General features: G+C 42.8%; 2 protein-coding genes across 5 annotated transcripts in view; one reads left to right on the forward strand and one right to left on the reverse strand.

The window, feature by feature from the left end:
* Window positions 1-1,425: 1,425 nt before the first annotated feature.
* Window positions 1,426-10,405, forward strand: LOC119728679 (MRG/MORF4L-binding protein-like). Of its 2 annotated transcripts, none has more exons than XM_038201000.1 (4): window positions 1,426-1,656; window positions 6,201-6,322; window positions 8,538-8,655; window positions 9,672-10,405. In XM_038201000.1, exons 1-4 carry the CDS (start codon window positions 1,560-1,562, stop codon window positions 9,833-9,835), a joined length of 501 nt encoding a protein of 166 aa, XP_038056928.1. In that variant the 5' UTR covers window positions 1,426-1,559; the 3' UTR covers window positions 9,836-10,405. The 2 variants fall into 2 exon arrangements, with proteins under 2 accessions (XP_038056928.1, XP_038056929.1); XM_038201001.1 differs by having other exon boundaries at window positions 8,574-8,655.
* A 1,937-nt stretch (window positions 10,406-12,342) lies between these two features.
* LOC119728678 (peptidyl-prolyl cis-trans isomerase E-like) overlaps window positions 12,343-24,387 on the reverse strand; it is a 29,350-nt gene continuing 17,305 nt past the window's right edge. For 2 of the 3 annotated variants that reach the window (XM_038200998.1, XM_038200997.1), the window contains exons 8-10: window positions 16,587-16,692; window positions 15,861-15,936; window positions 12,343-15,062 (exon numbers count right to left, since the gene is read on the reverse strand). In XM_038200998.1, coding sequence (XP_038056926.1) covers window positions 14,927-15,062; window positions 15,861-15,936; window positions 16,587-16,692 — 318 coding nt within the window. In that variant the 3' untranslated portion in view covers window positions 12,343-14,926. The remainder of the gene's footprint in view (window positions 15,063-15,860; window positions 15,937-16,586; window positions 16,693-24,387) is intronic. The other variant, XR_005271117.1, reaches the window with a different exon arrangement.

Below are 24,387 nucleotides of genomic sequence, written 5' to 3' on the forward strand. Positions count from 1 at the left end.
CAAGTTGAGAAATTATTCCTAAATGGTGTTTCTGCAAAGCATTCATTATCTCCTCCTTGCAAGCTAGGCCTCGCTGAATCTCAATTAATTGCACCCTCTCGTGAACTATTCCTAAATACTCGGGAAGATTCTCATTCAACCGGTGTACATGTATGCCGCCAGCGACATCAGAGGATAAGTACTGTACTAAATAAGTACTATTTTGACGAATATCGTTGAATTATATTTGTTTACAAAAAGAAGTTTGTCCGCTAGGCACGTAGCCAGCAGGGTCTTGTTTGCCACCGTTCCGACTTATACTAGATAATGCTTTTTAAATCGCGATTAAATGTACGTTCGTACATATAAGGCTGCATCCGAATCAACTGTCTAGAGCTAGGTCTAGGTCCGCGCCCATTGAAAATACGCGGGGACGGGCTGACAATAGACGTAGCCGTAGCTCTGGAAGCCTGTTTCGGACACGGCCTAAGTTCCAACCCTTTCCTTTCTCCCCACTCGTATCCCCCTGGCCTTTTTACCCCCCCCCCCCCCCCCCCGCTTGCCATTGTTCCCTTCCCATTTTTGTGCAACAGGTTTTTTGCTATTATACATATAGCTCTATCAATCCAGATATTTTATTTATTTATTTAATTAGGCTAAATTTGTTGTTCTATTTCTGGTTACGTGTACTATTTCTCACATTGTTACGACTATTTGTACATATATATACATATATCCAATGAAATCGTCTTCTATCACAATTCACAGTGCTCGATACATCTCTGTAGAGCTATAATCATGCAATAAATTCAGAATATGAGTTAAACAAACTTTGGCATATCTCTCTTGTGAGGGGTCACAAGAGAGATATGCCAAAGTTTGTTTAACTCATATTCTGAATTTATTGCATGATATATATACATATATGTTTTTATGGTTTTAATGTGAAGTTTTTAATGTGTAGTATATGTGTGCAGAATTGAGGAGACAAGTTTCATGTTTTTACATGGTGAGAATAAAAAAATTGAATTGAATTGAATTGTTCCAAAATAGAATTTTCGTGCCGTTTTCACCATTTTTCACCGTGGACACACTTCTTTTTTGCGTGGAAACTTAACCACCTTCAATTCAATGATTATTTTCTTCCGAAGGATACCATTTCATGCGGAATAATTCCACAGGTTCATGTAAATTTCGTACCCTAAAGTCCGGACAATGTGTTTTTTAAGAGTTGAAAATAATAGTAAATTTTGTGTGGACATTATTTCTTTAAACTTCGTAGGCCTAATGAATATTCTTTTTTTACGGTTTGTATTTTTAGTATGTTTTAACACCTTTTGAATTTTATTTTTGGAACTTACTATTATTTTCAATGATTCCCTAAAACAAATGTGCCGTCTGTTAATCAACGCGCTCCGTGCGCGAGGCGAGAGGGCGCTTTTTTCTTTTTTTTTTACAGCAAGAGCCCCGTGTGTGGTGCGCACGTGGACGTGAACGGTACGCGTTTTGGGTTTTTTTGTGCACAACTTTAACCACCAAACGCATCCCGATCCCCTCGACGCACGTATCTAGCTCGAGGCATGCACGGAATGGCTGTTGACGAAGAGTTATCGCTGTCATGGAGTGTAGAAATGGAAGTGAATTTATTCCATGCAATGAGGGGTCACAAACCAGTTGGTAAATATTTGTAATTTTCTGATCATGCTGATATATAGCTCCATGGTGATACTGACACTTAATACTAATAATATACGCAGTGGCTATTGTTACGGCAGCCCATGGAGGAAGGAACATTCCTTCCTCCATGGGCAGCCGTAACGCATTTCCCATTTTCTATCGTTACGGTAGACTGCAACTTTTATAAAAACATGACAAGAAAATATAAAATTAGAAGGAAAAAAGTGAATTTGAACGTTATGAAATTCGGACTTTATTTCCCTTTTAAAAAAAATCCTCCAAAGCCTCAGGTTAGAAAAGGAAAATAAATTATGTGCAAAACTGAGATTCGAGCCCGCAACCTCGCGGTGCAAAATCCTACCCTCTATCGACTGAGCTGTCGCACTACTCGCTAAAACGTGTGGAAACAAATAATTATATACCTGCGTGCGTATCAAAAAAGTATCGTAGAGGGCGCTAAACAACGACTGTCGTAACGATAGCCACTTCGAATAATATAATAGCCCCATAAAATGTGGCCAATTTACTGGACTACCTCCGTATAAAGGCCACACTTCCACCATATGACCATGTACAAAAACATGTCAAACTTTGTCGAATTTAGATTTTCACATTTAGGCTTAGTCATGTTAGTTGGTAGGCCTAGTTTATTTTTGCTTTAGAAGCATATTCACCCTCTGTATAGGCTAATCAGAAAGTGCTGCCTTTTTCAGATGTCTAATTTTTGTGAATTTTTATTTTGATACGCCAATGTGTGTAAACGAATCTAGCTGGAAGTCTTTACGAAGATAACAATCGGTCCTGTCCAGTATTTACTTAGACATGTTAGAAGATGTAGATGACAAACAGGGCTGTAAATGGCTCTCTTTTGAAATTGTCTTAATCAAAATCAATTTGACATTTACGTTTATTTTCACATTGACATCCTCAGTGACAATTCATACAGAAAAAAATATATGTTTAAACAAAACATTCTTCACACTCGCAGACAGTATGTAATTAAAGGGAATATACATCATTTGCTTTTGCTGTAATTTTCAGAAATGGATGGAATTGGGGGGTTGGAAATATAAAGCAAATATAGTTACACTGACTTTTTGGAGGTTTTGGGTTCGAAAATGCTATAAAAACCAAGAAAAACGATCATTTTCCTGTAGTCTGGTTCCCTGACTCCATATAAGAAGAAACAGAGCAGTTTACATACACTAGGGAATTGTAAGGTCAGGGAACCAGTCTAGCTGGCTCGTACCCGTTCATAGATTTGTAATCGATTGCAAACAAGTGCAATGGTCAATTGGGGCCAGTATTTGAAAAAAAAGCCAGTTGTTTCCAACGCTGATCGGCCGATCAGCGTTGGAAATTGATACAAAAATACCACTTTTCTTGAAAATGACAGTATACCAGGTGCCATAATTTTACAGGATGCTTTAGACTGTCATTTACCAACATCCTATTAAGGTATTTCGTAAAAACTTGGTAATTTTATTTTTCGATGTTTGCAAATGTTGTATATTCCCTTTAAGTGTAAACATTAATTAAACGATGTCAACATAAAGGAAAAAGGTGAAGCACTGCTTTTGTACCTTTCCCGGGACAGGACAAAACTTAAACAACTAACTACACACGGACGAAGACAGAACAATACCTTTATAGGCTTTAAGAGTGAGACCCGATGCAGTATGTAAAATAATGACCAAGTAAATCAGAAAAGAAACAGTTTTAAAGTAGGCCTATTGATGATCGACTTTTTCCAAGTTTTTGGCAAATATAGTCGCCATTATACAGCCCTGCTTTTTTTCAGTGCTTGTTGAGTTGTAAGGCTTTTACATCCAGACTGATTCTGCTGAGTCACAGACTTAAAACGTAAACATATACCCGTACCCGTAGTCATGGTACTTGGTATTGAATTGGAATACCAAGCGCTAGGCTCATTGGCATGGGAGATTCAAATCTCCCATGTCGTGAGCCTAGACATGCTAGAGCTGGGTATTCCAAGCTAGGATTAGGAATACCGGTACCTACTTCTAGAAAGCCCCGTGTGCACACGGGGCGCATAAGTCCGACGCCTCATAGGTCCAATGCCTTACAAGTCCAACAAAATTTCATCCCCAACGAAATAAAGGCCCATAAGTCCGAAGCTAGGATCGGATGCCCCATAGGTCCGACGCCCCACAGGTCCGACGCCTTAGTCCGATGCCTCGTAGTTCCGACAATTAAATTTACTTTTTTTTTGGTTCACTCATCCGACGCCTCACAAGTCCGATGCCGTTTGTCTGACAGCCATACCCCTTGGGCACTTTTACTAGAAAGTATCCTAAATCCGTCAAAATCCACCAATTTTGTCACGCAAAAAATGTTGGTGTCCTGAGTCCATCAGAATCCACCAGTGTAAATACTGGAGGTGTCCTGAATTCATCAAAGTCCAACAGCCAAAGTTTTGATGGATTCTGATGGATTCAGGATACCATGCTGGTATAAAAAAATTGCAGTTTGTTTTTTCATAGAGTCTTCAAAATCCATCACCTGAATTGCTGGTGGATTTTGACGGATTCAGGGTACCATGCTCGCATGAAAATTGTGTGTTGCTGCATAGGATCCATCAAAATACATGTACACCACTTGCATGGTTCAACTGCTGGTGGATACATGTATGATGTGGGGTTACAAGTTTTTCTTTTCAACTTGGGCTGTGTGTATAATTATGTACACCATGATGTGTGCATTGTCTGGAAGGGTTATTTCAATGAGCCATATTGTCCTATATTTCATGTTTACTAAAGCATGACTTATTCAGCATTCATTAGCACAGTGCATGAAATATTTATATATATTCTTTCAATGGATAATTATGTAATCGTACATGTACATGTATGTAAGTATACACACGTTAACCAGTGAATGGAGGTGGGGACCCCAGCATTGCTTTGTCTGGATGGGTCATTTACATAATCCATTGTTTATATGCTGAGGCCTAATAAGCCCCAGTCACAAGCTCCCATCCCCCAGTATGTACATTTTTGTACATCATGTGAAAGACTTGGCGTGGCTTCAAGTAAATACTTGACCACAAACATAGCCAAAGAGTTTTAAAACTGTTGAGATCCTGAATCCATCAAAGTTCCCCAGCAGCTCAATATAGAGGTTTCCTGAATCCATCAAAATCCTGCTGCAGTACAGCTAGGCTTACAATCCTGAATCCATCCCCCAGTTTGTTAAATATGGAGGTATCCCGAGACCACCCAAATCCCCAGGGGTGTGGATTTTGATGGATTTGGGTACGTTAGGGTAATGTTGCCCTTTGATAAAAAAATAACTGATGGTTCTCAGACATCTTCACTCAGAATCTGACATTTTGGTGTGTTCATGTCCTAACAGCAAACAGTCGTTGGTCATCTTAATCCTACATATTTTTACATGAATCTTGATTCCTTTCTAACTATAATCTTTCACAACTGAAACCAAATTTGAACAGATACCTTTTGTCACTAGGATATTCCATTCCTTTGCTCTGTTGTTTCTAGTTGCTGGCCCACACCTTTGAGTGACTACATGTTTGTCCTTGTGTTTGGGCCATAATTCGTTCCAATAAAAAAGTCTCAAGTCAAGTTGGTCCCAACTCAGCTCAGTCCACTCCAAAGCCAATGCAACTTAGTCCCAGGTCAACTCAATCCCAAGTCAACTCGGTCCCAACCTGAATCACTGTGTTCAATAATCAACTAGTAACACTATCATGTCTGTTGGAAAACTTGTTAGACAAGTTGACAGTATTGTGCTTCAAAAGTTTCATGCTTGTTTTGTATTTGCACACTGGACAATTTTTACGTGAAGGCTTTAACCCTAACCACCCTGAATCCTTCAAAATCCTCTGTGCCAAAGTGGAGGAATTTGGAGGATTGAGGTTACATGGCAAAAGTACGTTACTGATTTCGTAGGAAGCACTTTGTCAAGGTCTTGGGCCGGACCTTGTGTTGTTTTTGCTCAGCCATGCATGAATATTGGCCTGGATTATGCTTGAAGTTGAAATCCTCCATACTGCTCCAGGATGTCACTGGCCAAGCCTCAACATATTGACAGTCTGATCGACTGCCGCAGGATTTTGCAGGATTCAGGCAGTGGTCACCCCTCCACAGACCATATTCAAGAAAGAATGGAGGAATTTGCAGGATTGAGGCTTTATATGCTATTTTTCCATGAGGCTATTTGGAGGATTTTGCAGGATTGAGGCTACATCCTAGCAAAAAGGCCTGGGGAGTTAAGGTTAATATGAGATCATCTTTGTCCAACATTCCTTACCAGACATAGTGAAAAAGTGTAAGGGCAAAAGTTCAATGAACACAAACCAAACGATCAAGAAAGTCTAATTTTGGGTTTTGGAGTTTCTCATATGACCAAATAATTTTAAAAGAAAATCTGTGGATTTGACAGATTTGACATGGAATGACGACATGGAATGACCCCATGGCTAAACAAAGACGCTGAGTTTGAGTGTCTAGGGATTTAATACATGTATTTGGTTTTTTTTGGGTTGTGTTTGATTGATCAAGGAGTGAACAAGAACTTCCAAATGATGTGCATTCATGACAAGCTACAGCAATCTACAGGACGCAAAGTAACCTCACAACAGATCTGGCAACATCTCAGCACCATGTATGACATGCAAGCATTGGTATGTGTACATCCAGCAAATGGGAATCAATTCAGTGAACTGAAAACAGAACTAACTTGTTGATATTTTCAGGCTGTTAATACTTTTATTGTAGGTGCAGGTTCCTTAGTGGAACTGTTGACATTTATGAATAGGTTGTGTGCATCAGCCACATAATTTGTTATGGTTGAATCTGAAAATTTACCAAGAAACAAGTCATAGAAAATTGTAAGGATTGCTAAATGCTAAATGGGCAACTACTGTACATGTAAAACACACAAATTAATCCTTCTGCTGCCTGAACAGTTACAGACAGTCAACAAATCAATCCTCTTCCCCTGACATGCCTTTGTACACAGGCTAGTCACCAACAGTCGGATCGTATTTGTAGCAAGCACTGTGACTAGTCAAATTCCATCAACAGACAAAAGCAAGTAATATGAAGGTACAGCTGGCTTATCAATCACCTACTGTCAGGGCAAAGCTGTATCAAGTTACATAAACAGTCACAGCCAGTCATTGACTCAACCCTAACTCCCTTCTGTCTTTGACCCCGTTCCCACTAGATCCACCAATTGGGGGCTCTGATCCATCTTTTGCCAAATTGCTGGATCAGATCCCCCAATTGGTGGATCAGACCCGGCAATTGTGTGTAGTGGGAACGCTAACCGTTATAAGGTGGATCAGGATCAGATCCACCTTTCTTGATCCACCTCTGGACTAGCATACAGATCCCCCAATTGGTGGATCAGATCCCCCAATTGGTGGATCAGATCCTGCAATGGCGGATCACGATCAAATGGGAATGCAAAAGGTGGATCTGATGCGGCAATTTGACCTGTCAACATCCGGCCTGTGCACAAAATAATGCATGCATGCAGCACATGCGTCCATATCCTAAAGGCGGTGTGTCCGAATTGGCTACTGTTTCATATTACACACGAGTCTATGGGAGACTCGCGTGTAATTTCAAGCCTTGGCCAAGTCATCCGGACACAGCCTAATACTACAATAGGCCTTTTACAATTTTCATTACGTATTCGTCCGTTCCAGCATGCAAAACTGCTACAGAGCACACACTCAGCAAGCTAGCGCATGCGTAATACTGAACTGGGTGACCTTTCAGACTCGACATTTCCATTCAAAACGTTGGATCAAGCATAAGTGGGAACGCGACTTGCAGTTTGTTGCGGTAAGATAACGATCACACCAAAATGCCGGATCTTGATCCACCTTTTCCCAATTCAAGTGGGAACACAGTGTTTTACTAAGTATTGGACCAAGTCCGCCAAAATCCATCAATGACACTGCTTCAAGCGCATGCTTTAATTTGGCCTCCAGGCCCAAGTCCATCATACTCCATCAATATTTAGTCAAACCAGGCCTGCAAGACCAAGTCCCCGAAAATCCACCAAACTGGGGGGATGGATTTTGATGGAGTTGGGGAATAAAGGTTAATGTAGGTCGGGAGTTTTAACAGTTAAAAACAGTCACTTGATTGATTTTGACTGCTGGGAAAGCTGTGTTGTATTTGACAGCAAGCAAGGGAGGGTTAAAGAGTTTTTTATAAAACACTCAATGAAATATTGAGCAGCATTGAGCAAGTACCCGGTATGGTACATTTGGCACTAGGAAAGAATGGCTGTGATGATCTGAATATGTTTGTGAGACAAAGTGCTCACTTTTAAATTGATTTTGGGATATTATTCACAATCATTAATCCTAACCCTCAATCCTCCAAACTCCTCCTGTCAGTTTTGGATGATTTTAAAGGATTGAGGATGAATGGCAAAGATGTATTGCTTTTTTTGTTGAGGATGCATTATGTCAAGCCAGCCTGCATTGGTTATGTTCAGTCATGCATAAATCAGCTCTGTGTTTTTCTCGTATTTCATCCGCACTGCTTCTAAGCGCCATTCACAGTGCCTCAAACCATAGTAGTAATTGGCAGAGGATTTTGGAGGATTGAGGCAGTGGTCACCCTCCCCAGACTAAATTCAAGAAATAACGCATGATTTTGGAGGATTGAGTCTGAATCCAATTTTTTTTCTTGGTGGCAATTGGAGGATTTTGCAGGATTGAGGTTGCATTCTAGCCAGAGGGCCTAGGAGGTTAGGGTTAAATGTGGTTTGAGTGTGAGCTTCGACACCTGTTCAAGAGAAGGAAAAAACAACCTTGCTTGATATCAGTGGAGAAATAAATGTGGTGTTTTGTGTGTGTTTTGTTTCCATGGCAGCATGAGTCTGAGATTCTTCCGTTTCCCAATGTGCAGTCAGAGTTTACATTACCAAGTGATGAATATGGCGAGCTTATGACAGGCAAAAGAAAAGGAGTTGCTGCAGTAGTGGAAGAAGGTGAGTTGCATTATTGAATCTCACATGTGTCTCTAACTCCACATGCAATTAAACAAATACTCAACATGTATTGTACCAATCAAATCAAAATTCTTAAATTCATCCCTTTTCCCTACCCTTTTACTTTTTACTGAAATTACAAATTATATAAATGCCCCTTTCCTAAAGCCCCAGTAGAACATTCACGGTTGGAGCTACGAATATCCACGGTTTACCAAGAATCAATCGATCAAGATGAACCGTCGAGATTCGTGGAGAAATTGACTTTCTAAGAATACACTACCCTTACCATTTTTTTTTCTTTACGATCATATGGAGGCATCTGCATGTAGTCAAGGGTAAAAGGTATCAAGTGATGGTTTTAGGTGTGTTTTCCTCATTTTTCTAATAAAAAAATTAGGGTAGGGGCTGTCAGAATAGGGTAGGTAGGGAAACCGGAAGCAGAACTATTATTTTCTTTGGCCATATCCTCATTCCAGGCAAGCCAACAAAGTGGATTGATGCTACATGGATGCATTTTCACGTAAAAATTCAGTGATTTTCTGACAAATTAAGTTCACTAGGATTAGCAGGAGAATGAATGTCCCTGTTGAGTTATTATGCGCGGTTGATGTAAAACTAATAAGTCATAGTGGTTGTAACAAAAAAAACCACTAGCAATCCAATTTATGAAGATTCATTCTTTAAAACTCAAGCAACTGCACCAAAAAAACTGCATGGACAATTAATAGTGTTCTTAATTGTTGAAGCTTTTGAGGTGAACTGGCAATGGGTTTTTTCAGTTGATGGTTGATGTTTGTAACTGTTTAAGCAACTGACAAGCAAGATAAAGGTTCACTGTCACCAGAGCATTCTATAGCTGTAGGTGGCTGGTGCAAAGCTTGCCCTGAATCATGTAATGTCAGCTATCATCACTGTGTCTAATATCCAGGCAATTCAAATTGAACTGTGGATGTGGAAAACAAACAATATTTATACCTCATGGCTTATTATAACGTACATGTTTGTCCTTGAAGGTACCCCAAAGGAGTCACTGAAGACCACCATTCGTCTGCCAACAATGACTTCTCTTGCCTCAGTCACCCCCTCAGAAAAGGACAGCTCACCAAAGAGGAAGAGGACTAGACAAGGGACCAATACACCCAACCCTGATATACTGGCTAACAAGAGACGTAGATGAGATTCATTGCATCAAGACAAGAGATCAATGTCATTGGCCATCGAGCTGAACAGACTGATGCGTAATACCATGCCTGTATGAACCTTAGCAATTGCCAAGCAATACCTAAGGTGCCACATGGTCTGGCATGCCAGTGAAATGCAAGTGGCATTTTACTCATTCCTCCATTTAGTATGAAGTAGAATATCTGCTCCCAGATCTAAAAACATACAGACGTACTAATGTTTGAAGCTGGTTAAAAGGTCAGGAGATACCATTTACATAGATTTCACTTTGGGCCATTCATCATCATTTTTCAGAGCGCCGTCATTAATTTTATGTATATATACTTGACTTTCACAGGAAAATCCTAAATCAGGTATTGTAACAAGTAACTCCGACACCCTTAATCAGAAATATTTAATTGATTTTACACAACCAGCAATCATAATTCAGAAATCTTGATTACATCAAACAGGAATTTATTCAAATTATTCAATTTTCAATGTGTTCATACCCACAATTGATTGTTGCTTAATGAGTACAAATTTTTTCACTCATCCGTGGTTTTATGCCAAATCCAACAAAAAACATTTTGTAATGTACATGTACTCTGCTACAGGGGTGGAAGGTGGTGTTCTGGTTCATCTATCGTCCATAGTATACCGTGAAACTCTTTAAATGATGTAATGACTTTTCCATGAGAAATGTTAAGAAAATGTTTTAAAACTCTGAAAACTATGTAGATACAATGTACATACTAAATGATCTGATAGAAGCTACTGTAGGAAACGCTTTGACCACTGGGTGCAGAGGTTTCAGGGATGAGCATTGATAAGGAACACAGATTGTTACCAAGAAAAATCCTGACGTGCTCAGATTATACAAAAAAAAGCACTTGCCTAGCCCAGTTATTTTTCTCTGTAAGTACCGGTAGGTGTCTTTAAATTGACTAAAAGGAAACTGATACTTTATGACCAGATACATATTCAACATTGTGTTTGTAGATCATGTTGATCGCCGTCGTGAAAACATCAGCCACTGTTGAAAATAACGTCTTTAAAGATGTCAGGATCAAGGGCGGATCCAGAACACAATTTTTTTTGGGGGGGGGGGCCAAAAAAGAAATTTGGTCCCCCAAAAAGTTTAAGGGCCTCCAAAATTTTTTGGATTCTAGATGCTCTGTGGTGCAATCTGAGGCAATTTCTGACCACTTTAACCAATTTTTTTGCGGAAAGATGGTGGTGTACACAGTGCCTGCCTTTATTGCTACATCGATTAAAACCAAACAATGGTTTCAGGGGGTTTTTTTTGGGGGGGGGGCTTGGCCCCCATTGCCCCCCCCCCAGGTTTTGTAAGGTTTTGTACAACTTATACTATACATGTATCTTTTTTTTCATACTAATCATGTTTTGTAAAAAGTTAAAATAACAGTTAATTTTGAACTGATTTTTTTTTTCTCCATTATTTTCATCAATTTGAGACTTCCAATGAATTTTTTGGTGAAAACAAATTAAAAAAGCTTGTAGATGTGTGATATTCTGTAGTTGACATCCATTTTATTGTGGTTTTGTCTTAACCCTTTGGTACAGTGCGCAGATTATTTCTTAGGCGGTCGCTAAGAAAAGGGTTAAACCACATTATTTGCAACTTTTTTTTAGTATGAACCAAACAAATCTAATCACTTTAAACCAAATATATGAAGTTTGCGCTTCAGGAACTGTGAATAACTGTAAAGCGGTCTTGTCGCCTTTGGCTCCCGACAAGCTAACCTAAGCCATCATACCTATTAACCCACCATACTTCCCAAGCGGCCCTGATCTCCCTGCTGATAAACCAAGGCATCCAATGTAGTGGACATGTCCTTTAGGGAGAAAGAAGGCAATTCCTAAGCCATTCTGGTTACCAGCCCTGATGCCACATCAAAGACTGTTCCATGTGAAATTGTTTCTACTGAGCACGTATAGACCTTTATCATGCTGCCACCATTTCAGTAAATAACAGTACTGAATGATGTTTTTTGTGGAAAAAGGAACCAGACTATTTTTCCTTCCAGCCTCGCTTTGGTTACACTGATTTGAATGGGAAAATCAAGATGGCCGCAACATGAAGGGTCTATAGTCTAATTTGGCATGAAGTGTCCAATGCCTAATAGCGTCCCAGCACTGCCATATACATGTAGTTCACCATGGATCTGGTTGGAAGATAACTGCAAAATATGGAATCGCAGTGTCTTGACAACTGCACAGCAAGACACAATAGGATGCATGCTATGTGCGGACATTATTTGGCAAGCAATTATTTGGCAAGCAAATAATGTGTCGTAGAGGCATGACCAATAACATTACAGTATGCAAATGAGCGACCTATTTCACACTGGACAGTTTAGGCAAGATATTGTTTGATCAACAGCTGCAAGGACAGGAGTCTAACCCTGACCGAGTATCACCAGGGAACAGTACCATCACCTAGTAACATTCAGGACTGCAATAATCACTAGACCTGCATTGTAGATATCTCAAGAGGTATTATTTACCGGTATTTTAATTTAGTGACAATGAATGCACACAAGGTTTACTCATACCTATCCCAGTCATACAAAACCACTGCCCTCTAAAAAACCCTAACAATGTTTCTTTTTAGTTGAAACAGTGGAAATGACCTGTTGAGAAAGGTTTCAATTTTCAAAAGCAAAGAAAGTCTTTATTTTATATTATGCATTTGTTGTTCTGTGTTTACTGAAAGACTGGCCAGAATTCATATAAAAATGTATAGTGCACTACATTTTAGTGAGATTTATTAAATTCATATAACACAAAATGCCCCCACTTCAAAAAATCACCTATCAAACTAAAGCTTATTTCATCATCTTTTCACTCTGTGCATTTTTTTGGCGGTTAACCAAAGACTTTGGGGGAAAATTGTACTCGAGCGATGATCATCCCTTAAAGTAGTCATGAGGTCCAGCGCCATTTTGGAAAATGATTCCTCCAGTCCACTGGAAAAAAGAGCAATTTTAGAGCCTAATACAATACAAATTTCACAGAAACAGAAGCCCAAAGTCCTGTGCAGAGCATCCATCCTTTATTTTTACAAATCACAAACTGCATGGGCCATAAAAACCTCTAATTACAGAGAATTTGAGGGCATGAAATTGTGATTTGGCCCGCGCTGGAAGTTTGGGGCAAATTTAATTGCCTGCAACAATAAATACAGCTCTGAGCAGTATTATGAATAATGCAACAAAGTGTCAAATTGTGTCCATTGTCTATTTTGAGGAGTAATTCCTTCCCTCCCGAGTCATCAACATGGATTCACACCATGCTGCTGGAACTAGAAACTCTAAAATGCCTCAGAATGACAGTTAATTTATTCAGTATCATTTCTTTGTGTATACAGCACACAAATGTATGGGGTGACCCCAAAAAACTTGTGCACGCAGACACCTTTAAATTTTTCAAAAACATCAGCATCACAGTGAAAATTTGATGAAAATCCATTCATACAAACCAGAGATACAACAGATTATAAATGGCAATGTGTTTTTCACCTGTTCCGATGGATTTACACAGTTAAATGAAAAGACCCATTGCAGAGTGCCGGTTGAGTGATTTCCAATGCAATGTGTAATTCCCATTGGAATAGTTGAAAAGCACATATCCTTTTATGATCTGTTACAGCTCTGGTTTGCATGAAAGGGTTTCCATGACACTTTCACTGATTATACACAAGAGTATATTCAATATTCTCCATCAAAATGAAATACTCATGTTAGATACTTTTTGAGAAATGCAACGATGTCTGCTTGCACAACTTTTTGGGGGGGTCACCCTGTATCTACTTTAAATTGTTCAAGCTCATACAGTATGAGCTTGAACAATTTAAACTAGGAAAAGTATAGACTTGAGGAAACAGAACATCATCCTTTGGTTCATGTAATGGACTACTAAGCATGTCTGTTACATTCATATTTCTGAACATTCTGATTGATATCAGGTTAAGAGGAATTCAGTGAAGCATGTTCACTAAACTGACTTTAGTAGCTACTGTATCTCTTGGTATGAATTTCTTTAACAAAATCTGGTATATGTCATGTGACATAAATGAACTGTTTATATTGTTAGGTTAAATATTTTCATATTTTTGCTTCCATGAAATGATTGAAATAGCAAGTTTATCATCAAAACAGTTTCAAGAAGTGACAAACTGAACTCTTTCAATCAATTAGCTGACCCAACTTCAAATTAACAGGGAAAATTCAGCGTAATGTCCTTGACATCCAAATTGCAATGTTCATGATGCCAAATTTAAGGGACTACAGATCAAATGCAGAATTGGTTCAACACCATTTGGCCATGAACCTTTTTCAACATGTTCTTATCATAACATTAGTACTTTTTTTCTAAAATATATCCACACATTCACAGAAATTTGCACAGATGTTAAAGTATTAAAAAAAAATCAAAAAAATGTAATCTGTGACAAAGCCAATTAACCACGATATTTAATTAATAATTCAGAGAAATGATCCCAAAATCACAGTGTATAATCTCCTTGACAATGATAAATACATTTTAAGGTTTATTCACTAACTCCAAAAGTAAAAATAAAAATAACAAAAACATTGTCTGATTTGTAATGTCCTTGATGCTGGAATTGCCCTATTTCCTGTTTATTTTGTTCCCAATTAGACCTGAAAGATACTCAACACGTGTGGCCTCTCTTACCACACAAGTGTGCAAAGGGCCCATGGACTACCAACTGTCAACTGTGGCCTTGTATTAGAAGTAGAATACAATTAGGCATTGCTCAGCACAAAGACATTATCATTCTCACATCCAGACCATTGTTGGATTGTAAAAGCTAATTGTCACACACTTGATTACACACTTGTGCAACAAACCTCCTTGTTTTTTCCTCAAATAACCGTCCTTAGCCTTCCTCGTTGGTTTCTACATTATTTCAGAATCCAAAACTGTTTAAAAGTATTTGTTAAAAGCTAAGAAAGATTCTTATGATGAGAAGGCCAGTAGCTAGCTGGTTTGTTGCTGGATGCTTCCCTCATGATGGTAGAACTCATCTGTAGAGTGTTCCAGAGTTGACCAAGATCAACTATACCAGTTCACCACAGTCACAAATGGTCACTTTTTCTTTAGGTTTTCCTGACTTTGTTCCAACATTTTCAATCTTTCTTACAATGTCCATTCCTTCGGTCACATGACCAAACACCACATGTTTTCCATCGAGCCTGTAGAGAAAGCATACCAAGTATTATCTCACAAGATTGCTCCTACACAGTCTACATCTGTAACAAGACATCACTGACGATCGTACTCAAATGTGTAACTATGAGTTCCTGTATTAACATAAAAAATGGCTATGCAACGGGAAGGTGCTTATTAATACATTCGTATTACGTATAAACCATATGGATATATCATGTGCTTGAATACTGTAATTTCATTGATCTCAAACGGCGACATGTTCACTCTGTAAAAATAATCATTTAATTCATACACACTGTGTTCCATATAACTGAACCTCATATACACTGGGCTGCATATAAATTGCGCAAGTTGCACACGTGTGGGGCTTTCCCACGCTCGTGACTGAGAACTGCAACCACTCAGTCTCATGTCTGGCAGAAAAGCCTGCAGTTATCAAAGGTTACACCGCAGTGATTCAATTCATTCTTGCATAGTAAGTTAAAAGTATTTACATGTATCTTTCAACTTATTGGCAAGGCATAACAAAACAAATGTTGACTGTCGTGATATGGGATATGGCGTTTTGAACCCCCTCAGGGCGCATAGCACCCTCGGCCTTTGGGCGTTAGAAACGGAATATCCCACATCACAGCAGTCAACAATTGTTATATGTCGTTGTTCGTTGGTCAAAACTATTTAGGAGCTATTACTCATGTTGAAAAAAAGATTGTACACTAATAATTACACACTTGGAACTTGGATTATGTGTTTATGCACCATGTGCTACAACACTGATAACATGGCAGATTAATTATTGCACTAAAACAAAGCTGACTCACCATTCTGTCTTTGCAGTTATGAGGAAGAACTGTGAGCTATTCGTACCAGGTCCTGAATTCGCCATAGATAATACTCCTGATGGAACATTAAAGAATACTTTTATGATTTGGCCATGTGTAGAATAGGGAGGGGCTAGAGACCAACTGACATGCCAGTAAACTTCAGGTTAGCATTGCCAAGTTGCCTTACAGTGAGCAGCAGACTAGGATAAAACTGCACTGACTTGCCGACAGTCTACCTTATTAGCTCTAATCCTTGCTGTCTAGTGCTGTCATGATGATGCATTCTCAATCCTGCAAAATCATCCAATTGCCATTGTTAAAAAATTGATTCTGCCTCAATTCTCCAAACTCATCCGTAATTTCTTGCCTTCTTCACTGGAAGGGTGACCACTGCCTCAATCATTCAAAATCATCCAACAATCACTGTCAATTATTGAGGCATAGTCAATGATATCCAAAAGCAGTGTTGATGATATCCAGTATAATGTAGGCCTCAAATCAATTATGCAAGACTGGACATAATGCAGGGTACAGCTTAAGACCTAGTCACATTCCATCCTCCAAAATAAAGTGTCACATTTTTGCCTTTCAGCCTCAATCTTCCAAAATCCTCCAAAGGGTTTAGGGGTTAGGGTTAGGGTTAGCGGTTAATACCCATATGACTGTGTTCATGTGTTCCAGAAGTATAGACTTGGTCAACATTCATGATCAAACCAAACTTACCAGGTTGTGTGTGTTTTAAGATGAAGTTTTCATCTTCAAATTTCTTGCCATAGATGGACTTTCCTCCAGTGCCATTGTGGTTTGTAAAATCTCCTCCTTGACACATCTGTTTGCCATCAGCTAAGGAACTCAAACAATCAAAGAGCCACAAAACACAAAAACCCAAGAAAAAAAAAAAATCCCCATAAAAATAACCAATGAAATCAAGAATAAAACTGCACAACAAAATTAAACAAGCTATTCAATCAAACATTGAAATTAAGATAAAATATGTTAAAGTAAACACTTTTACACTTAACCCCATGCGTACGGGAAGCGGTCATGGCCGCGGCCGCTAATCCTCATTGGATTGCCAGCTGTGGTATGCCGTGGCACACGGCTAGTGGGTAGTTCCACAGCTGCTGCTTTTGTGCAGTCCCGCTACCACACAAAGGCTGTGCAGTCATGCGGGCCACTTGCTCTATGTGTGGAGGAATGTCCCCATTACACCCCGTCCTTAAGGGGTTGAAATTAGACGGTCAAACATGGAAATATGAGTTCATTTGCTAATTTCTATTACAGAAACTGCTTACAGGGGACTTTGTTTTTAAAGCAAAATTTGGATATTAATGTTGCGATGCATTGGCTTTCAACATAAACTTGTATAAGAAATAAAATATCAAAACACAATTACCTCTTGGAAGAGGAAAGAATTAAAACAATAGGCTTGTGACTTTAAAATAGAGATCATTCCAATCTATTTAGATGCTTAATAATACCAGTGAAGCCACCCTCAGGTCGACCTTGCGATGACACAGAAGAGTCCGTGACTGACTTTTCAGGATCCAGCTGCGCCTGAGCTACGACCATTGGGAACATTTCAGTCACCAATTTTGTTTTGTGACCCGAGTGCAACTCTGACATATTAAGACAATTGTCATAAGTCAGCACTAAAAAAAAAAATCAAAAAAATCACAAAAGTAGAAAAAATTCAACCTTTGTGCCTTGACAGGACGTGGTCCCGACACTCCCAGTCAACCTGTGTGAAGTTACAACGTGTGCACCTGGATTATCAAATTGTATTGTGTAGTCACTGTGGGGTGCTGTGTAGTCACTGTGGGGTGCTGTGTAGTCACTGTGGGGTGCTGTGTAGTCATCGTGGGGTGCTGTGTAGTTATTGTGGGGTGCTGTGTAGTCACTGTGGGGTGCTGTGTAGTCATTGTGGGGTGCTGTGTAGTCATTGTGGGGTGCTGTGTAGTCATTGTGGGGTGCTGTGTAGTCATTGTGGGGTGCTGTGTAGTCACTGTGGGGTGCTGTGTAGTCACTGTGGGGTGCTGTGTAGTCACTGTGGGGTGCTGTGTAGTCACTGTGGGGTGCTGTGTAGTCATTGTGGGGTGCTGCGTAGTCACTGTGGGGTGCTGTGTAGTCACTGTGGGGTGCTGTGTAGTCACTGTGGGGTGCTGTGTAATCACTGTGGGGTGCTGTGTAGTCACTGTGGGGTGCTGTGTAGTCATTGTGGGGTGCTGTGTAGTCAATGTGGGGGGCTGTGTAGTCAATGTGGGGGGCTGTGTAGTCACTGTGGGGTGCTGTGTAGTCACTGTGGGGTGCTGTGTAGTCACTGTGGGGTGCTGTGTAGTCATTGTGGGGTGCTGTGTAGTCACTGTGGGGTGCTATGTAGTCATTGTGGGGTGCTGTGTAGTCACTGTGGGGTGCTGTGTAGTCATTGTGGGGTGCTGTGTAGTCACTGTGGGGTGCTGTGTAGTCACTGTGGGGTGCTGTGTAGTCACTGTGGGGTGCTGTGTATAGTCATTGTGGGGTGCTGTGTAGTCATTGTGGGGTGCTGTGTAGTCATTGTTGGGTGTTCGACTCGTGTGCCGTGGTACATGGGTTCGAATCCTGACGTGGGAACATGGTGCTTGTGCTCTTGAGCAAGGCACTTTACCATTATTGCTTCATCCTTCGGATGGGACGTAAAGCCATAGGTCCCGTGTGTTGTGAATTAGACTCTGGTATTATTGTGTAGATAGTTTGACTGTGTTATGGGAGGATAAAAATTGTTTGTACTTATGTGTCAAAAAAAATTGTCCTACTTTTGATCCTAAATAACTCTGTTCTTTACCAATGGAATTAAACCAAAATTTCAGATCATGTAAACAAGGCATGACACCAGCTTTGTGCAAGAGGGTGAGATTTAAACGCCATACGAAAAAATCCCCCCCCCCCCCCCACAGAAGTGTGGTTGGGGTCTACGAACGAATACTTACCTGTAGAGCAATTACTACTTATGCATATTCCCCCTACCGGCAGGTATTTTCGCTAAGAGTTATATACAATAGCGCCCTCTGGCGCCCTACCCATAATACCCCGCGGCATGCGTGCCTCGTGAGCGTCCTCTTTTCTCGAGCGCTAAGTCGGAATACAACAAAGTACCCAAGGCATCGAGAAGAGTGGGGTAGGGGGGAGGGATGCTCTACAGGTAAGTATCCGTTCGTAGACCCCAACCACACTTTTGTGGGGGGGGGGGGGGGGAGTCTACTTCACTCTACTTACCTGTAGAGCAATACTACTTATGCATAGACTAGCACCGTCAAGGAGGTGGGTCACTATGCGAGATGCTATTGCTTACTCACAGGGGCACGAAACATGGAAATGTAACCCCAGATGGCTCCCACTGTTCTGTCCAAAGGCGGACAGGGGAAAAAAACAATAAATCTACATGTAAAGGATATTAATTACCCTCGCATGTTAACCGAGACGTCAGCCCTTGTAAGGGGGGACGCCTCATAATGTAAAGTATTATGATATAATACAGTTGAATCCTGCAAAGAAGAGCACTGTTAGTACACAACACTTCTTAAAGCAAGTTCTAAAACACTTCAAACCAAGCCCATGCACAAGGTAAACTGATACAAAAAAGGTAACTTGTCCAAGACCAATGACCTTGCTACAAGAGTGTTTAGCTATACATTTATATTCAATACAGTGTAATGTATTAATGTAAATAGACAGGATGAGGAGACTCACCTATTCTAGGGAAGTCCCGGGTAGGAGAGGATCCTGTGGACCCGATGATGCTCGGCTCGCCGCCTTCAGCACCACTCTCCCGGCTCTGCCTTCCGTCTGGAGGACATCCTTCAAATAGCACTCTGTGAAGGTGTTGGGGGTTTTCCAACACGCTGCCTGTGTAATATCTTTAACAGAAACACCCTTAAAAAAGGCCCAGGAAGTAGAAGTTGCCCTGACCTCATGTGCATGGACTGACCCAACGGAATCTGTTGTTGGTGAGTCTATTGCTGATTTGATGGCCGTAACCAACCAGCGGGAAATTGTATCACGCGAGGCCGGTCGGTATGGTGGAGTCGTTGTTAAAAACAGCTGTGAGTGGCCGCTTCGGAGCGTTTTAGTTCTATCAACGTACCACTTCAGGGCCCTGACCGGACACCAAAGTTTGTCACGAGAGACAGACGAAAAGGATTTGATGTCCGGCACAAAAATGTCAGGAGGTGAAAATGATTCCGACTGATTTTTGGTCAGAAAACCTGTTTAAGGAACCGGGCGTACACCCCCTGGTTCCCACCGGATATGACCTGTCTCCACCGTAAGCGAATGCAGCTCGCTACGTCGTCTAGACGTAGCCACTGCTAACAGAAATGACACTTTAACCGACAGCTGCAACAAGGTTGAGCTGCCCATTGGTTCAAACGGGGGTCTCGATAAGGTTGATAAAACGGCAAAGAGATCCCACGATGGTAATAGCCTACGTGTCGGGGGGCGTGACACAAACATCCCCTTGATAAGTTGGCTAAGATTCTGATTATCTGACACCGAGGAACCGTCAGAGAAGCCTCCATGAATAGCCGCTATAGCCGAACGATAATTTTTAACTGTGGCTGTAGCAAGATCACTGTCAAAGAGGCCTACTAGGAAGTCTGCAATCTCTCCTATAGAAGTATCGGAGGGACGCAGAGACCTGGCTCTACACCATTTGTAAAAATGGTGTAATATACTGCTATAAATTTTCCTGGTAGATTCCCGCCGGCTGCAGGCTGCAATGGCCGCAGCTCGTTCAGAAAGGCCCGCCGTGCGGAAGGATTGCTTGATAATACCCAGCACGTCAGGTGGAGATCCTCCGGGGCCGGGTGAAGAAAACCCGAGCTGGGCTGGAACAGTATGTCTGCCCTCTTCGGAAGATCACCGGGCGGTGAACCAAGAGCCTGATGAGTCTCGGGAACCAAGGCTGGCGTGGCCAAAAGGGAGCTATGAGGAGGATCTTGCAGTCCTCCTGTTCCACTTTGGTCAGTACTCGAGGTATGAGGGAGAAGGGGGAAAGGCGTACGCAAGTAGTCTGTCCCACCGTATCGCCAGTGCATCTGTCTGCCATGCGCAAGGGTCGTTGTGTCTTGCGCAATATACCGGTAACTGGTGGTTGTTTCGAGAGGCAAACAGGTCGACATGAGGCCGATCGATCAGAAGAAAAAGTGACTGGACAACCTGCGGACGCAGTGTCCATTCCGTCGGAACGACCCACCCCCTGGAGAGAGCGTCGGCTGTGACGTTCTCCTCGCCCGGGAGATGACTTGCCAAGAGTGTTACTCTGTGGCTCATACACCAATGGAAGAGATTCCACGTGAGCGCGCATAGTTGGGCGGATCGCGTGCCTCCTTGTCCATTGATGTAGGCCACTACTGTGGCATTGTCGCATCGAATGTTGACTACCTGGTTCGTCACTGATGCTTGAAAACGTTGGAGAGCATTGATGACTGCCAACATCTCCAGCACGTTTATGTGCTTTGAGCAATCTTTGGGCCCCCACCGACCCGCTACTTGGCGCGGGTGGAGGGTGGCCCCCCAGCCAAAAAGTGACGCATCTGTCGTGATGGTCACTGACAGCTTGGGATTGTGAAACGCGCGCCCCTCCGTGAGATTGGCATTGTCGAGCCACCAATGGAGGTGCGGTATCAGCCAAGGTGTGGTCGGCACCAGATGACGTATGTGGTGACGACTGGGCCGATAGAAGGACAGCAGATGTAATTGGATGGGACGCATCCTTAGTCTGCAAAAGTTCACCACATCTACCATACTGGCCATGAGACCGAGCAACCTTAGCCAGGCTTGTGCTGGGGCCATGGTCATCGGGAGAAACAGAGACACACACTGTTGGAGATTTACAACTCGTTCCTCCGTAGGCCGAACCAATCCCTTCTGGAGATCGAGAGACGCTCCCAGAAAGATTGGGAATTGGGATGGATGTGGATGGGATTTCTCGGCGTTGATAATAAACCAGAGATCCGCCGCTAGACGCCAAGTCAGATTGAGTGCCGCCGACGCGGCCGCCTGAGACTGAGCAATAATGATCCAATCGTCCAGATACATGAAGATCATCACACCTTGTTTTCTTAATGCGGCCCCGATTGTCTTCACCACATGCGTGAAGACTCGGGGTGAGGTGGCTAGACCAAACGGAAGAACCATGAACTCGTACTGGACGTTCTCGTACTGAAAACGAAGAAACTTCCAGTGGTCTGGTCTGACAGGAACGTGTAGATATGCATCTTTCAGATCTAGACTGGCCCCCCACGCAGGTGTATGAATCGATTGGAGTATGATGTTGAGCGTATCCATGCGAAAACGTCTTGGCCGAATAAATTTGTTGAGGGGTTTTAGATTTAAAATCGGGCACCACATGCCGGCCTCCTTCTTGGGTACCAGGAAGAAGGTCGACATGAAGCCCGACCGCGTCTCCCCCGGAGGGAGCGGGCGAATTGCCCGTTTCCCGAGGAGGGAATTGATCTCCCCTTCGAGGGAGAGACGTTTGGTAGGATCGGACGGAACTACCGTCGGTCGAACGATCATGTCCGACGGGGGGGTGCTGGAGAACTCGAGTGCGTAGCCGCACCCGATCGTGTCGAGCACCCACCGGTCGGACGTAACTAAACCCCAGGACCCCGCAAAGTCTCGGAGACGGCCTGCCACGGGTCCGACGGCGGGAGGCCGCCACGAGTCTACTAAGTCACTTGCGCCAGCCCCCGGGATAGCGGGGGGCCGGTGCCCGGAAACCACGACCGGATTGGGGCCGTTGTTGTCCAGAGAACGTGCGGGCCTGCGTGGTGCGCGCACCGGAAGTATTGTCCGTGCGGCCACGAAAACCACCGCGACCAGATTTCAGAGGTTTGCAGCGGGGAATCACAAATGTTTTGCCCCTACCCCGCTGTTGTTTGGGCGCCGGTGCTGGAGGCTTCTTGAAGTTGATTTTCTCCGTAGCCTTCAGACGTTTGGCCTCATCTCGCATCTGATCTTCGAATTTACCGTCAAATAGATCCGTGCCCATCAAGGGGAGATCGTCAAGTCTTTTTCGAGCACCCTGCGACGGGAGGAAAAGTGCATCGAGCACATTACCCCGGCGGGTGGACGTTGATAGGGCCGACACACGTGCGAATTGATCAAGCACTGAGCGCAGACCATGGTCAAGGCAATGAAGGGCCGCAGTCAGCATATCCGCTGGAATCGGCGAGTCCTCTTCATAGCCCACGGCCAAATATTCTGTGAGAAGAAGTAAGAAAGACGTTGATCGCAAACCGAAACGTGAAGCTGTGTCTATCTTCTTCAAAACGTCCTCAAGTTTACAACGCGATTTGTCCACAAAGGGTCGCTTGGAAGACGAACCACTCTCATCGGCCGCAAGTTTATCTTTTGCTGCGTCGGGGAGAGTAGGCGGAGTGAAAAACTTCGCAAAATCTTCAGACGGGAAACGAAAATAATCTCGTTCCCGTCTGAGAAACGGACGCCATTTATCCGTTGACATGATGTTGTCGATATGTTCCACGCAAACTTGATCTACAGGAAGTATGGGGAATATTTTATCGCTGCTAGATGTGGAGCCCGTCCTTCGCTTGAAAGATTTATGATTGGGCGGAGGGGGCTCATCAGCGGAGGGTAGATTAAGTACTCTTATCATATCCCTCTGTACTAAACGGAGCTCCGTTTCAGAGATAGACAGCCGTTGTAATCGGTCTGGTTCCTCGTCGTCATCGGATGACTCAGCCGATTGTGGGGGCCGAGTTGACTCTGGGATCCCCCCGGGCGATCGGCTCCGTATCGCTCATAATGCACCTGGCCGACAGCGCCTCAGGCCCCGTGGGCTGAGCGAGCGCTGAACGGACCGGTAGCCCATGCAATAGCCCATCCCGACAACCAGTGGTGTTCGGCACTGTGTCGGGAGGACACGGGTGACTAGCGCCCACCGAAGTGTGACGGCTAGTCCCCTCGGGCTGCCCCGTGATCGGGGGAGGGCCAGGTGCCACAGCGGCGCTCGTTGCCGAGCCACGCTTGCCCTGACGGCCCTTCTTAGGCTTTGCTCCGGCACAGGAGATATGTTTTGGAGGAACCTTGCCGGAGTGTGCCTTTAGTTTGGATGTTCCGCCTGAGTTGACCGGAGAAGGTGACCGAGGTCCCCTTAACTGATCGGCAGAACTGCCAACTCCCCCAGCCGACTGTGGCTGAGGGTGCCGGACGAGAGACTGCTGCCGCGGTAACGACGTAGCGTTAACGGCAGAGTCCCCCGAGAACTCGGTCCGTCCCATGGGAGAGGAATTCCCCCCGGTTTGTGACAGATCGGCCCTCCCCAAACGCTTCATATTTATGAAATAAATGAAAACCAGAAGATGATGAAACTCTACAAACTAATGATTACTAAATATTTTATTAAATACTTCTCTTAAACGCAAAAAAGGGTAGTAAATGACGAGGCAAACAGCGAGCTATTTCACGCACGTCCTACCCGACCTGCCGCTAAGAGAAAAGAGGACGCTCACGAGGCATGCAT

The sequence above is a fragment of the Patiria miniata genome, unplaced genomic scaffold, assembly GCF_015706575.1.
Source record: "Patiria miniata isolate m_02_andy unplaced genomic scaffold, ASM1570657v1 HiC_scaffold_20, whole genome shotgun sequence".
NCBI classification, from domain to species: domain Eukaryota; kingdom Metazoa; phylum Echinodermata; class Asteroidea; order Valvatida; family Asterinidae; genus Patiria; species Patiria miniata.